Raw genomic sequence first — 14,772 nt, 5'->3', positions numbered from 1 at the left:
TGTACGATGAGAATAGCGGTTCAGGGCTGCTGTCATGGTGACTTGAATCAAGTTTTCAGTAAAGTGGCACAAATTCATGAGCGAAATGCCATTGATCTTCTGTTAATTCTCGGTGACTTCCAAAGTATTCGTGATAAGAACGACTTTCAATCCATCAGCATACCTAAGAAGTACCAGAAGATTGGAGATTTCAAAGAATATTATGATAATGATGACTTGAAGCCTCCGGTGCTTACTCTATTCATTGGCGGAAACCATGAAGCCATGAGACATCTCATGCTTCTGCCCCACGGTGGTTATGTGTCTAGAGATATATATTACATGGGTTACTCGAACGTTCTATGGTACCGTGGCGTTAGAATTGGCTCACTTAGTGGCATCTGGAAGCAGTGGGACTTTAACAGAGAAAGGATGAGTTGGAAATCCATCGAAGAATCGCATGCTTGGCTATCCAAAGTTCGCGAATTGTACCATGTAAGGAATTCCGACATGCTGCCACTGTTCATGATGGATGGAGAGGAAAGGCTGGATATCATGCTCAGTCATGATTGGCCAGACGGCGTGGTATATCATGGTGATATACGTGGTCTGTTGAGAAGGAAGCCTTTCTTTGAGAGAGACGTTCAGATGAGACGACTTGGAAATCCCAAGAGCTGGCAATTGCTGAGACAGCTGAAGCCCAAATGGTGGCTGAGTGCTCATCTGCATGTTCGCTATGAAGCTATCATCAACCATAACAAGCGGAAGAAGAACGACGACGAACTGGAATTGGATTTGTCCAGTGAAGACGATCGGCAAGAGGCCACCACTAGGTTCCTAGCGCTCGACAAATGTCTTCCGAGGAGAAATTGGCTTGAAATAATCGAGGTCGAACAGGATACCTCACATCCTTCCTACCAAGACAGAGACACGCTGTATTGGGATCCTGAATTCATCTCGAACCTGCAGAGGATAGCCGCGGGGGACAAGGTGTCGAAGCCAGTAGCCAAGAGCAGAGACGAGGGCACCGACCATTCTCAGTACGCAATACCGCAGTACACGGCAGGGATCCAGAGACGGGAGCAAGAACAGACAGCGAACTTCATCAAAAGATTTCTGTCGAATATATAACCTGCGTGTCCTATATATCTAGAACTTGAAGACCTGGTCCTTGGAGTAACCGAGATCCTTCAAGATGCCCACCAGCTCGCCTTGGTCCATTGGCGAGACCTTTTCGCCAGAGTAAGCCTTCATGAAAGGTGGTGGACCGCAGACAAAGACGTGAGTCTTCTCAGATGGCTTTGGAGCATGCTTTTCGAGGTACTCCTTAGTGATGAAGCCCGTCTCGCCCTCAAATTCGCCGTCCTTCTTATCGACGAAGTAGCTGATCTTGAGCCGGTCTGGGTGCTTCTTCTGCAACTCGTCCAACTCCTTCTTCAACAAGATGTCCTGTGGCGTCTTGTTACCGTAGAACAGGTGTATCTCGGTCTTCTCGTTTGGGTTTTCGGACAGATGGTGCACCAGTTGGAACAAGGGATTGATACCGGTACCGGCGCCCAACAACACGATCGAGTCGAAAGAGTTCTCCTTCCACTGCCACTTCTTGATTGGGCCCTTGAAAAGAACCGTGTCTGAAGGCTTCAAACCGAAAAGATGGCTGGTCATCTTGCCGTCCTTGTAATGCTTGATCACCAATTGGAACGAACCCTTTCTGGAGAGATCGCTCACGGGCGTGTAAGGTCTGATCACATTGTTGCCCTTGGCAGTAACGAACTTGGCCAGCAACGCCGAGCAAAGAGTCAACCCCGTAGTCGAGTCCTCACCTGGCAGATCAAACGTAAATCTCTTGGTGTCATGCGAAAGGTCCTCCACCTTGGACAATGGCAATGCAATCCACTTGTCGTCGCCAACAAACACCGCAGACGATTCGTTTCTGACCGGAGTGAACATCCTAGCAGCGTAGTACGCTGAACATGCAATCGCAGCACCACCGATGGCGAGCGGAACAATCCTCCTGTTGCTTCTCGAGATGGCACCAAACATCTGACACTGATTTCTAGCTAAAATCCTGGTTGGGATGTCCTGAAGGGCAGTTGAAGATACTATAACCATCAACTTGTAGCCTTTAAAGGAGTTCTTCAAGCCTATATCTACTACACGTGAGAACTCTAGCGTGAGCCAATCAGTTACAAGATAATACAAGCAAGAACCGGTCAACCTCAGGATGCGTATATAACTGGGCTATTGGTGATCGGAAGGAGAGCTCCAGCCTACCGTTGCTCGTAACGTGGGTTTGCTCTTGGACGGCGTTGCTTTTCGATGGAACGAACCCCCTGCAGAGAGCGAACCGAGTGTCTACTTAACCGAGAGTTGCAAGCGCATTCGAGCCAATTGGCAACAGTGTGAAGCGTTAGTGAGTCGCGGCCGCCGCCATGTCTATGTTAAGCAAGCTAACTCATCGCGAGTTGATCCAACTGGCGCAGAAGAGATGTATAACGCCTCTGTCGCCGAAATTTCACAAGGGCCAGAACGGCAGGGTGTGTATCGTTGGAGGGTGTGAAGACTACACGGGGGCGCCCTACTTCAGCGCCAACGCGACTGCGTTGATAGGGTGCGATATGACGCATGTAATATGCGAGAGGGACGCCGCTCCCGTCATCAAGAGCTACTCGCCGAACCTGATGGTCCATCCGTACCTGAGAACGGGCCAGCTGGGAGAGATGTCCAAGATCAAGTCGCTGGTCTCGCGGGTGCACGTCCTCGTGATAGGGCCCGGTCTGGGCAGAGACGACGGGATGCTCGGCTCCGTCAAGGAGATCATCAGGACTGTGCTGGACGACCATAAGGGCCAGATCCCGATCGTGATAGACGCCGACGGTCTGTATCTGATCTCGCACGACCAGGAGACGAGGGAGATGCTGGCACGCTTCCCGCGGGGCAGGGTCATCATAACGCCGAACGTGGTCGAGTTCAAGCGCATAAAGGACGCCGTAGGCGGGGACTCCGGGTCTCTCGAAGCCGGCGCCTACGTCGCCAGCAAACTGCAGTGCATCGTCGTCGAGAAGGGCGGCGAAGACAAGATCTTCTCGCCGGAGCCCGCGCCAGGAGCGGCCGACGGCCGCTCCTGGCTCGTGAACTCCGTCGAGGGAAGCAACAAGAGGGTCGGAGGCCAGGGCGACACGCTTACGGGCATCATCGCCTGCATGCTGGCGTTCAGTCGAGCAAGATACGACTTCAAGCTGTGTGGAGACGACGCGGAAAAGTGTGACCCGAGGATGGAATGGCTAGACTATGCGATGCTCAGCTGCTACGTGGGAAGCACCGTCACTCGCGAATGCGCAAAGCTGGCCTACAAGGCCAAGAAACGGGCCATGCAGACCATGGACATGAACGACCGTGTCGGGGAAGTGTACGACAAGCTCTTTGGATAGCAGTCTATAGCCAGTAGTTTAACAGTCGATCTAGCTAGCGCGTTACCCGGAAACGCGGCGGATACCACTATTTTTGATCGCGAATTCCAGCTTCCGCTTTTTCTCGATGACGAGTTCCAGCATCCACTAAATCGAAGTCGTCATCGAATCTCGAGCATACGCTGGCAGTTCGGTCTGTGAATCGCTACCGGTAATGGACTGACGAACTGATCGTGACGACTGGTGTATGCAGAATCGTTCCAGCTTGAAAGTGCGGCAGCTGGTCAGGTTAAGCAAAGCACCGTTCTGCTGAGGTGAGCTGTACGATATTTAAAGAGAGCTGTCAGCCTGTTTGTAGGTCTTAGTGCTGGTCTCTCTGATCCTGCTCATCAAAACTCTAAAACACATATATAATGCCAAAGCTAGTCCTTATCAGACACGGTCAATCCGAATGGAACGAGAAGAACTTGTTCACCGGTTGGGTGGACGTCAAGTTGTCTGCTGTCGGTGAGAAGGAGGCCGCCAGAGCCGGTGAATTGTTGAAGGAGAAGAACGTCAAGCCAGATGTTCTTTACACATCCAAGTTGACCAGAGCTATTCAGACCGCTAACATTGCGTTGGCCAACGCGGACAGAGCGTGGATCCCAGTTCACAGATCGTGGAGATTGAACGAGAGACACTACGGTGCGCTACAGGGTAAGGACAAGGCCGAGACTTTGGAGAAGTACGGTGAAGAGAAGTTCACCACGTGGAGAAGATCGTTCGACATCCCACCACCAGAGATCGAGGCTTCGTCGCCATACTCTCAGAAGAACGACGAGAGATACAAGGACGTCGATCCAAACGTGTTGCCACAAACGGAGTCTTTGAAGTTGGTGATCGACAGAATGTTGCCATTCTGGGAAGATGTGATCGCCAAGGACCTCTTGGCAGGTAAGGTTGTGCTAGTCACCGCGCACGGTAACTCTTTGAGAGGTTTGGTCAAGCACTTGGAGAACATCTCCGATGCCGACATTGCCAAGCTGAACATCCCAACTGGTATCCCATTGGTGTTCGAGTTGGACGAAAACTTGAAGCCAACTAAGCCATTTTACTACTTGGACCCAGAGGCTGCCGCCGCTGGTGCTGCCGCCGTTGCCGCTCAAGGTAAGAAGAAATAAGCTGAGGAAATAGTTTCATTTATTTAGTGTTTTTCTTTTTGGCAATAATGTCTGTTTAACGCGCCTACGCAACTTCTCTTCTATTCGTCTTCTGTTCGGGTCTATCCTCTCTTCGCGGTCCGGCTCTCGGTCAACGTTGAACTTGATCTTGAGGAAATTGTCACATATCAATTTCATGGAGTCGACGTCCTGCGTGTACCAGAGCTCGCAAAGGTTGCCAGCCATCTTGCAAAGTTCGATGCAGTCGACCATGGAGGTGATTCTGGATTGGAAGTGCAACATGAGCTCGACCAGGTCGTTATGATCCTCCACTTCTTCTACGAGCAGTCTGTAGTTGTTGAGCAGCAGGACCACGATTAGACACGCGACAAGCGTATGGACAGGGTATAGGCCGGTGAAAAGATGGTCCCATATGATCAGCGTGTAGTCGCGCGGCAGTTCCCGCATGAACAGCAATCTTGTCCAGCGTATTAGCCACAACAGGTTGGTGTGGTTATCATCAGAGCAGAAAATATCGTAGAGCCGTGGACAGCAGGTGCTGAGGATCGGCCTAAATTCTTTCTCCTCCCATTGGATTAGTCGGGTCTCGTTGTAGAAAAGAGTCATGTGTTTCATGAGTTTCTCAAAGATGCAGAGAGCATTTCTCAGCCTCATCTTCCTCTGGCCGGCGCCAAGATCCTCCCTCTCGTCCGTATGCAGCTGCAAGTAAATCATGCCCAGTAGCTCGTGATATCCCTGCTTGTATGACGAGTCTTCCTCGTTCCTGAGCAGGTAATTGTAAAGGATCTGACGCATCTCCGAATGGACCTGATCCTGCTGGAAGATATCGTGCAGCATCAACCTCGACAGGTCGAGGTCTATTATTTCTAGCTTCTCCTGCAAACAGGTGCGATCGTCTTCACCCGTTCCTGCTTCCCCGTCTGTCGCTGGGATCCGAAGAGGATGTCTTGCAACGTCAATTGGTGTTAATCTTCTGATACTCTTTTGCTTTCGAACTCTGGGCTTTCTTCCTTGGGACGACCCTTCCACGTTGTGCTCCAAGCTCGGTACTTCTACTGGTTCTTCTACGTCGGCGTCGCCGTCGATCACTAACGTCTTCCAAAGCCATCCCCGCCCATTCCCAGCGGCCAAGTTCGCAGTCTTGTATATCTCTCCGCCCCAGATCCCGCTCAAAACCAGCTTTTCCCTAGTTTCATACTTGTCAATCGTTAGCTGCTTCAAATCCATTGCCTGTAGAATGTTCAAACGTTTCCGCTGCAGCTCTTCAGCCTCTATATCATTCACTCACTCTTCACTGTAGCTATGTCAATGGACTAACCTACCGTGGCAGCGCGGAAGTGATATAACAACCTGGTAAACGAGCATCTGGAAACAAAGCGGGCTACCGAGTAGAACGATTTGACGTGCTTATTTTGGTCGTCAAAGATTGTACAAATGCTGAACCTCCGCCACTTCTCAATCTGACAGCGACTTCCTCGTTGAAATTGCACCGTTTCATGCCAGCATTGGAGGCCAGAGTGAACCAATAAAGCACCAACACATCGGACATACTATTTGATCTCCTCAGCTGCAACGCGACACCACAGCCTTCGGTTAACCAGGTTCCTACTGGTTTCCTCCGTTGACTCTTCCAACATGAGTGACCGCATATTCTACAGTACAAAAGAGCAGCGATTGCTGTTCCAGAACCGGCATTTCAGCCAATTTCACTTACTTCCTGCTACATGGTCCTTATTTTGTCAGGCTTAGCCTGCCTACTCACTCTACTGCTTAGCCAGCTTTTTAGCCGCCGAGCTATCCGCGAATATAAATACCAGGACAAAACAAGCAAGAAAGAACCACTCCAGACAACGATAGAAAAGAAGAATTGTCAGGTTACAGGAGGCGAAGCGTACAGGTCGAAACGAGATACCACATCTGAGAATCCCGCAGTTGCTGCCATTGAACTATACCCAGCAGTGGATCTGCAATTAACTGGCAGGCAATAAGATAGTTTAGCGCCAGGCACAAGGAAGCTGCCTCTGAGTTTATCTCGCCCTTCAACTTGCGTACTCGTTCAAGAACAAGACTGTGGCGCGTGATCGAAGTGGTGGTAATGCGGCTTTGCTGGAAGCCAATCCGATGTCCCGTGTATCAGATAGGTAATGCTAATCAGCGGTTATCGCCGCTATGTGCATCTGTTCTTCCGATTGCAGGTTGGCTAGATAGAGGACATGCTTAGGGGAAACCCGGTTAAACCCTTGTACGAATGGGGACTCCAGAAAGGCGGGCGACATGCAGTAAAAATTTCGCAGTCAGTGTGGGAGAGACATAGTCGTACTGGGAGAGACATAGTCGTACCCACACGTTCCGCACCAGCCAGAGATGTCGGAGCCAGCCTGATCAAGGGAGGGGTTTTTTCTTGAAGGAAAAGGTAATTTAGTCGCTGGATTCTCGAGAAAGACGACATAGAGGGATAGAGAGTTTACTTCATGGCAGTCAGATCTTTGTGAGTGAACTGTGAACCTAGTTTGTTGTTGAATTATTTTAGACGGGGGTTGAAAGACAGTTTTAAGATAGAGCAGCCCCTAAGCTTCTTGGATAGAGTTTTGGTTCATGAAGAGCATGCAGGACCCTCAGAAACTGTTAAAAGAGCACCAGGTTGGAAGTTTGGATGTCGATTGGTTGATTGGAGCAAGAAATTTGGATACCAACCAACCTGCAGTTGTGGAGGGGTCGCTGAGCAGGCCGCTACGATCCCGGTCGGGCTCGATAGAGAGCGGAGATCCTCTCAGCGACATCCCGATCGCAAAAATTGTTAAAGGTGATCAAGTAGACAACAGGAAGACGCATCGGAACTCATCAGCAGTTACTGAACTTTCAGCGGCCAGTGGCATTAATGCCGCCACAGGCTCTTCTGAATTGAGAAGAACAAAGTCGCTGTCTTCAGCGACTGGGAGCAATTATGCAAGTGGGCCGCGTCCGAGAGGTGCGTCAATCTCTGAATCAGAGTTCAGGCAGCAGTCACACAATGGCGAAAGGAGAATGGGGTTCTTCAAGAGCTTATTTAGCAGAAAGAACAAATCGAAGAACGAATCGTTACCAGTTACTGGAAATAATAACACAAAGCTGTCGAACAGGCCTTTTAGCAGAAGATCCAGTACAGTTGAAGTAGTTGACTCTCGGCTACCTTTCCTAAAAGAGGATGAGGACGGTGATCAAGGCGCTCCTCTTGCAAGGTCAAAGACAGCATCTACAGTTTTGGATGAACATAGCAGTCATTATCATCGTCATGATTCCCAGTCTGGCTGTGCGTGCAGAGATGATGTGACCAGTGCTAAGATGAATGCCGAAGGCAATGATGGCAGAGATCCGCGTCTCATGGAATTTCTGGAATATTATAAGTCAAAGGGTTACTCAGTGGCCGCATTCAACGAAAGGAGCTCGATATCAAGAAATAATCAGAACGGATTTTTGAGTCGATCTAAGACTGCTTCGTTCTCTATAGACGATAATCTTGCTGAAATTAAGGAGGAGAAACCCAAAGCTAAGAAATACGATGCTAAGGGAAGACCAATCCCGCCGCATCCTAAAAGATCAAAGTTACCGCCAGCTCTCAAGACCACTCGAGAGAAGCCCCGATCTAATTCTGGCTCAGATTCAGATTCAGATTCTGCATCCTCTTCCACTACAACCCCTTCATCATCTCATAAATTTGGTGCTTTTCTGAAGAAAGTCACTTCCTATGGTGGAACTAACGTGAGTAGTGCTGACACGACCAGGGAAGAATTGTCTTCCGAACGTAGAGAAAGTACGGCAGAGAAAAAAACAGGGTTTTTTGATCCCGGCCGTGCTGAAGTTGTTCCAGGTTTGGAGTGCATGAAGGCTTTGAAGCATGTTTCCTTTGCTACTAGCACCTACTTCAATGACCCCCCTCAGCAAATTTGCAGTAAGCACCCTCGCCAAGGTGAAGTGGAGGTGAAACCCGATGGTTCTGTTGTGATCCATAGGCTGACACCTGAGGAAAGGAGAAAGGTTATGGAAAACGCAAGCTCCGGTGTCGTGGTTGGCGGGACTGGACAATTGAGACTTTTAGTTGAGCAAGATGATGATGTAAGACAAAGCAATGATGTAAGGAAACAAGAACAGATGGCACCCAGAGCCAGTTCTCCGAGTAGCTCGGAACCTGACCGAGAGATGCAGGGAAGAAAAGACGAACCGCTCGCAACTGAGACAGTGGCGAGTTCACAGGTCGGTGAGCTTAGACGAACGTCAACAAACAATGAAGAGGAAGTCAAAGTGAGTAACATCGCTAGTCGGGTCAAGATTGATAAGCCAATGGTGAGTAGGCGTGCGACGGGCACAAATTCCCAAACATCTCTTTCCTCCATGATTTCTCAAGAATCTGTCGTAAGCGAAGAGACACTTCCACCAAGGGACGCAAAACTTCCACATGATGTCGTTTATACTCGTTGCTGTCATCTGAGAGAAATTTTGCCAATTCCTGCTACCATGAAGCAATTGAAGAAAGGCTCGACTGATCCCATCCCACTTTTGCAGTTGCGAAATCCAAGGCCTTCAATGGTTGAGATTTGGTCCTTCAGTGACTTTCTTAGTATTGCCCCTGTTTTGTGCCTTTCGTTAGATGGTGTCACTTTAAGCGTCGATATGTTCAGAGTAATTTTAAGTGCTCTGGTGAACAAAAAGGGATTCGAAAAGCTATCTCTTAGAAATACTTCTTTGGACCACGAGGGATGGAAAATTTTATGTTACTACGTTTCGAAAGCTACATCATTGACCGCTCTGGACTTGACTATGGTGCCTATTATAAAGACCAATGTCCAAAAACCTTCCAAATCGTCCTTAAAGAATAACATTATTAGGATGGAATGCGATCTTCAAAGTCGAAAAGAAATGAATTGGAACCTTCTTGCTGCGTCCATTGCTAAGAGAGGCGGGCTTGAAGAGATCATCATATCTGGAGCTCAAATGCCACAGGATCAGTTTGAGAATTTCATAGAAGTTGCATGTATTGCCACGCAGAGGCTGGGACTTGCATACAATTGCTTGACTAAGGAGCAGTGTGATATGTTGGCTAAATGGATTCTCCAGTCGAATGTCACTGGCTTAGATGTCGGGTTCAATGATTTGAAAGGAAAATTATCCGCTTTCAGTAACGCTGTTCTGGATAAAATACGCAACAAAGGTGAGAAGAACGTATTGAAGTACATTTCTTTGAACTGCACTGGGTTGGAAGTGGGATCCGGTAACACCAGTGACAATAATGAGGTGTTAAGGCTGTTAAGTGTTCTATGCTATTGTGAGAACCTCAAGTTTTTAGACCTATCCAACAATCCTAAAATGTTTCCGAATTGCTTGAGTACATTGGTAAAATGTTTACCCGTTTTCGTCAACCTCGTTCGTTTGCATCTCGATTACGAAGGATTGGAATCTACCGCGGTAGTCATGTTGGCGGAAATGTTTCCGCTTTGCACAAGGCTGAACTATCTCTCCATGTTAGGGACCAAATTCGATTTAGCCTCTTGCAAGGCATTAGCGGAAGCAGTTCGCAAAAGTTCATCATTGATCACCCTGGACATCGATTATGCTTGCATGCCTCCCAGTATCAAAGAGAAGCTTTCGCTTTACACAATGAGAAATGTGGAGAGTGAACTGAATAAAGTGAAAACAAACAACGGTAAGCCTAGCAATCCTAAATGCCTTGACGTTGGAGACAACCTATCCAACTTGCAAGAGGAATTGTCTATTCTATTGACCGACAGTTTCAAGGATGGAAAATCCTACGACAAGTTAGTCGAGGGCTATATCGAAAAAGTGACTGCTGCAAGAAAAAAGATCAAGAAGGTGGTGAAAGACCTTTTTGATATCAGAGTTAAAGGTCAGTTGAGTACAGAGGGCAAAGAAACATTAATCAGACTATGCTTCATAGACGCAAGTTTCGAGAAAGGTATCAAATTATTGCAGGAAAGGCATTTGGCATCTGGCGTCCGAAAGGATGATAAAGAATTTGCTAACAAGAGCGCGCACATACTTCCAGATATGTGTGAAGCAGATCAGTTCATTAAGAGCAGATATTTAGAGCCTTCAGATGCCTCGTTGGTACCAACGTCGACAGTACTTTACTCGTCAGCATTCAATCAAAGTGGTCATTCTGCCCTGCTTCCCTTTGGTAGACCTGACGTCGAGGACTTTAACCCGCGTGCTGATGACACGGTGGAACTTCGTGATGAGGACGAGGGTTCTTCACGTAAAGTATCATATCAAACACAAGAAGAAGGGAAAGTGTTTAGAAAGTCCGACTTGATGATGAAAAACGTGGAGAGATTTGCAAGCGAGGACGGGCTCCCAATTGACAAAGACCTGTTGGGCCGCGCAGCAGAATCTCTTGACAGTGACCAAATCAAGGACCTTCTTCTCAAGACAAATGTCTCCACAGTTGTGGACGTTATCGATGAGCTGCATAACCAGGGCTATCATCTTCATGACATTTTCAAGAAACATGACGGGGCTCACGACGGGGCTCACGAAAAGCTCGTGGCATTATCACCGCAACCTTCTCCTGCGGATGGGACTGGCGCTACCGACAGGCAGTCCTCGGGCGCGCATCAAGACCTGATAGAATCGCCAGAACCTGAGACTCATAAGGACGAAAAAGAAGCGATCGACGCCGCATATGATCAGGTCCTAGACAGCATACAGAAAGAAAGAAAAAGCGAGTGACATGAGTCCTTCAGCGCACTACTGTACTGCTAGACCGTGTATATCTATATTGTATCAATGTTACCATAAGCATCTATTAGCATTCTTACGACAGTATTTCACCTGGATAATAAAATAGTTGGCACTCTAGACCTGGGACTTGAGTGTAAACCAACAGACCAAGACCTTTAAGAAGCCGTATGTGACTGACGTGGCAGCCAATTTAGCTGATTGACTTGAATATATCAATTGATTGCGAGTATGTGATGGGTTTCCTGCTTTTGAGCGTTTTGATATCATATTTTTATACTAACATCATCGTATGAGTGGTTCTATCTGTGTGATAACTCCAGTCCTTATATTTACCTGGAACATAAGTGTACAGATATGGCCACACATAGGACAGAAAGCAGGTTGTAAGTCAGCAGCGTAAATTTATCATCTATCCGTGTCTTGGAACCATTCCTGAGCAAATTGTTCGCAGTATTCAACCAAAAAGCATGAAGGTCAGAATACGGTATTGGAGGAAAGCTGATCAATAAGTATCAGCACCAACCAGATCACATACGGTAGCAACTTAGGACCTCAGCTAGTACACTAACGTTCACAACAGCTCTGGCAGGTCGGTTGAGAGAGTTGGAACGTTTTGCAGCACTAGACGTGCCAAAATAAAGGCTCGTTCACCTTGATCACAGGATTCCCAATACTTAGGCTGAAACTTCATCAATAAGCCTTCAATCATCCAGTGTATCTACTCCTGACCATCTTGGTCCCCCAGTCGTTTGCGATTTGGCATTTCATTTTGTGTCTGTCTGGTCCTGTCTTGATGAAGCGGCTCTTCAAATCGACAGGCGCCATGGTTAATAGCTGCCTCCTCTGGCTCTAAGGCGGTGGCGATGCCTGTAATCTAGATCTATCGCGGATGGCGATTGACGAGATAGCTTTAACACTTCCGAACCACTCCTTACTGCCTCTTTGGTCAGAAGGATGTTCATTCATTCACAACGAGAACAGATAGCTCTATACCCACGCAGTCCTTGGCACGCGAGTAGTTAGATACGCGCGGCAACGTCTTGGGATTATCGATCCTGGCCGTGTACTTGAAATTCGTACCCTCGATCAACAGCTTTCTTATCGTCGTTACTCTCAAACCTCAAAGGCGCTTTCAGAATCAAAGTTCGCCGTCAAAAATCTCGCTAATCTGCGCAGGTAGCCTGGCAGCCCGCTCAATGTCTTGGCAATGCACCTCCTGGTGAATTCCGGTGATCCGCCGCCTTGGCACGTTGCTTGCAGAGCACTCTCCAAATCAGGACAGTATGTCTGGACGCTCGCACCCACGGTTTCAAATTGTCCTGCGCTCTGGACATAACCCACAATGGCAAGCGCTCGCCAAGCTCACAGTTAACTCATACGACATTGTTCTTCTAAGCCTTGAACAAGGCTGTGCAATGTCGGTTTCCTTGATCGACGTCATCTCGGAAAAACGTTTTTCCGCCTCCGCAGATATACAGGAAGATGAAAAATTATGAGGGGGTCCCGCCAAGCCATTTAGGGCCTCTTGTTGCCTGCGGGAGGTTTGGCGCTGCTATACCAACGGATGGTGGCTTAGCTACAACAGATAGCATTGTGGTCGTAGGTCACCGACAGAATCTCGATTGTGGTGTTTATAAGCAGCAGCGATGGCAGAGTCTCTTGCGAGGCTGATTTCGCTGACAGAAGGTCACTGCGCTTCTAGAATCTTTCTTTGTTCTGTCGCTCAATGGATATAGCAACGCTGCTGTTAGAAGCGAGTAAAACCAATGAAGTGGTTGATGGCGGGTCGCCCACCTCGCTGTATGGCGGTATAGTGCCAAATCTGGCGTTCAATGTGGCGATGTTGGCGATCTGGGGGGTGCTGCTGGGTTGGCATACGCTGATGATCCGGTACAAGCAGTATTGGTTCTCGTCGGCGTTTGTGGTAGCGGCGATCCTGGAAGTGATTGGGTATGCTGGCAGGGTGCGGGGCCATTTTGACCCGTCCCTTGAGTCTCCATATGTGATGCAGCAGGTGTGTTTGACGATTGCACCAGTGTTCATGATGCGCGGCGTGTACTACCAGTTGCCGAAGTTGATCGAGATCTACGGCCACAGGTTTTCGCTGCTGCGCTCTCCAGCGGCGTATTGGTATCTGTTTGTCGCGTTTGACCTTGTAGCCCTGCCCATTCAGGCAGCAGGCGGTGCTGTGGCCGCCAGAGCGTTGATAAACGGTACCAGCCCGACCCAGGGCGTCAACACCCTTATCGCAGGCTTGTCGCTGCAGATTGCGTCGATCGTTATATTCATGGCTCTGATGGGCCATCTGTACTATAAGGTTTTTATCCAGACCCGTCTGGACCACAGCGGCCAGTCCAAGTTGAGTCTTGGCTTGCTGAAGATCAGCCAAACTGAGATCGATTATCTTTACAGACAAAAGTTCAGCGAACTCAGAGTAAGTCCTGACCGTTGGGTGTTCCGTTATTTCCCTCTAGCTATGGTCGTTGCAGTCGCTACGGTCTTTGTTCGTTGCTGCTATCGTCTTGCGGTCGTTGCCGCGGACTGGCACGGCAATCTTATCACACATGAGAACTACTTCATCGTTCTCGATGGCGTCATGATCTCACTCGGCACTGTGGCTTTATCCGTATTCCATCCAGGCTTCGCATTCCAAGGAAGACATGTCTCTATTCCTGTCACAGATGGGCGTGTCGATCCAGAGACCGTTACGAAGCCGGGGTTCAGGCCGGAGAAAGAGGAAGCCTACATTCACTCTGGTCAGCAAGGTTCGCCGCTATACAAGCTCTTTATGAATCGTTGTCGGAAGATCAAGAACGCCTTCAAGTGATATACTTTTCTTTAAAAATCAAGAAATGTTATGTCAGTGGCTTCGAACTTAGCTTTGTAGTCGTTCGTTCGCAGACTAAAAACCAAGTGTCTGAAAGAGCGAGTGACAAGAGTCCTTCAGCGCACTGCTGTACTGCTAGATCGCGTATATCTATCTATATTGTATCAATGTTAAGCATTAATTGGTATTCTTATATGACAGTTTTACCCGGACATTGAAATAGTTGGCACTAGATCGATGGGTCTTGACAGTAAGCAATAGACCAAGACCATTAAGAAGTCGTTTGGGACTGAGGTGGAAGCCAATTTAGCCGATTGAGCTGAATATATCAATTGACTGCAAGTATGTGGCGGGTTTCCTGTTTTTTGAGCGTTTTGATATCATATTTTTATACTAACATCATCGTATAGTGAGTCTGTTTACTCCAAATAAGCAGACCGGCGACAACAGTGGTTCTGGTAAACCAGGATTCACTTTCGGTACTGCCGGCAATTCAGAAGGTCAGTCTAAATTCTCATTTGGTGGATCAAACCAAGCTACAGGCGGATCGGCATTCGGTTCGCAAGCATCAGGTAATAATAATACTACAAAAAGCGGGACTGGTGGTTTCTCGTTTGGTAATAATGCTGGAAACGCTGCTACAGGTTCTTTGTTCGGCGGAAGT

The 14,772-nt window shown here is 48.3% G+C and overlaps 7 protein-coding genes across 7 annotated transcripts; 5 read left to right on the top strand and 2 right to left on the bottom strand.

Annotated features, from left to right (window-relative positions):
• Positions 1-6: 6 nt before the first annotated feature.
• On the top strand, positions 7-1,110 carry DBR1 (RNA lariat debranching enzyme; the record flags this gene model as incomplete). The annotated part of the gene is made up of 1 exon (XM_037284250.1): positions 7-1,110. The coding sequence occupies one exon, from the start codon at positions 7-9 to the stop codon at positions 1,108-1,110; it is 1,104 nt and encodes a 367-aa protein (XP_037140146.1).
• An 18-nt stretch (positions 1,111-1,128) lies between these two features.
• On the bottom strand, positions 1,129-2,091 carry MCR1 (cytochrome-b5 reductase; the record flags this gene model as incomplete). Its single annotated transcript, XM_037284249.1, has 1 exon — positions 1,129-2,091. One exon carries the CDS (start codon positions 2,089-2,091, stop codon positions 1,129-1,131), a length of 963 nt encoding a protein of 320 aa, XP_037140145.1.
• A 320-nt stretch (positions 2,092-2,411) lies between these two features.
• On the top strand, positions 2,412-3,410 carry NNR2 (NADHX dehydratase; the record flags this gene model as incomplete). The annotated part of the gene is made up of 1 exon (XM_037284248.1): positions 2,412-3,410. The coding sequence occupies one exon, from the start codon at positions 2,412-2,414 to the stop codon at positions 3,408-3,410; it is 999 nt and encodes a 332-aa protein (XP_037140144.1).
• A 392-nt stretch (positions 3,411-3,802) lies between these two features.
• Positions 3,803-4,549, top strand: GPM1 (phosphoglycerate mutase GPM1; the record flags this gene model as incomplete). The annotated part of the gene is made up of 1 exon (XM_037284247.1): positions 3,803-4,549. The coding sequence occupies one exon, from the start codon at positions 3,803-3,805 to the stop codon at positions 4,547-4,549; it is 747 nt and encodes a 248-aa protein (XP_037140143.1).
• Positions 4,550-4,564: 15 nt separating this feature from the next.
• On the bottom strand, positions 4,565-5,776 carry GYP6 (GTPase-activating protein GYP6; the record flags this gene model as incomplete). The annotated part of the gene is made up of 1 exon (XM_037284246.1): positions 4,565-5,776. One exon carries the CDS (start codon positions 5,774-5,776, stop codon positions 4,565-4,567), a length of 1,212 nt encoding a protein of 403 aa, XP_037140142.1.
• Positions 5,777-7,144: 1,368 nt separating this feature from the next.
• On the top strand, positions 7,145-11,269 carry MHP1 (Mhp1p; the record flags this gene model as incomplete). The annotated part of the gene is made up of 1 exon (XM_037284245.1): positions 7,145-11,269. The coding sequence occupies one exon, from the start codon at positions 7,145-7,147 to the stop codon at positions 11,267-11,269; it is 4,125 nt and encodes a 1,374-aa protein (XP_037140141.1).
• Positions 11,270-13,007: 1,738 nt separating this feature from the next.
• Positions 13,008-14,108, top strand: HG536_0E03770 (RTA1 domain-containing protein; the record flags this gene model as incomplete). Its single annotated transcript, XM_037284244.1, has 1 exon — positions 13,008-14,108. One exon carries the CDS (start codon positions 13,008-13,010, stop codon positions 14,106-14,108), a length of 1,101 nt encoding a protein of 366 aa, XP_037140140.1.
• Positions 14,109-14,772: the final 664 nt, after the last annotated feature.

The sequence above is a fragment of the Torulaspora globosa genome, chromosome 5 (genome assembly GCF_014133895.1).
Source record: "Torulaspora globosa chromosome 5, complete sequence".
Lineage (NCBI taxonomy): Eukaryota > Fungi > Ascomycota > Saccharomycetes > Saccharomycetales > Saccharomycetaceae > Torulaspora > Torulaspora globosa.
Note: the sequence above shows the minus strand (reverse complement) of the source record. Positions and strands in the feature narration are given on the sequence as shown.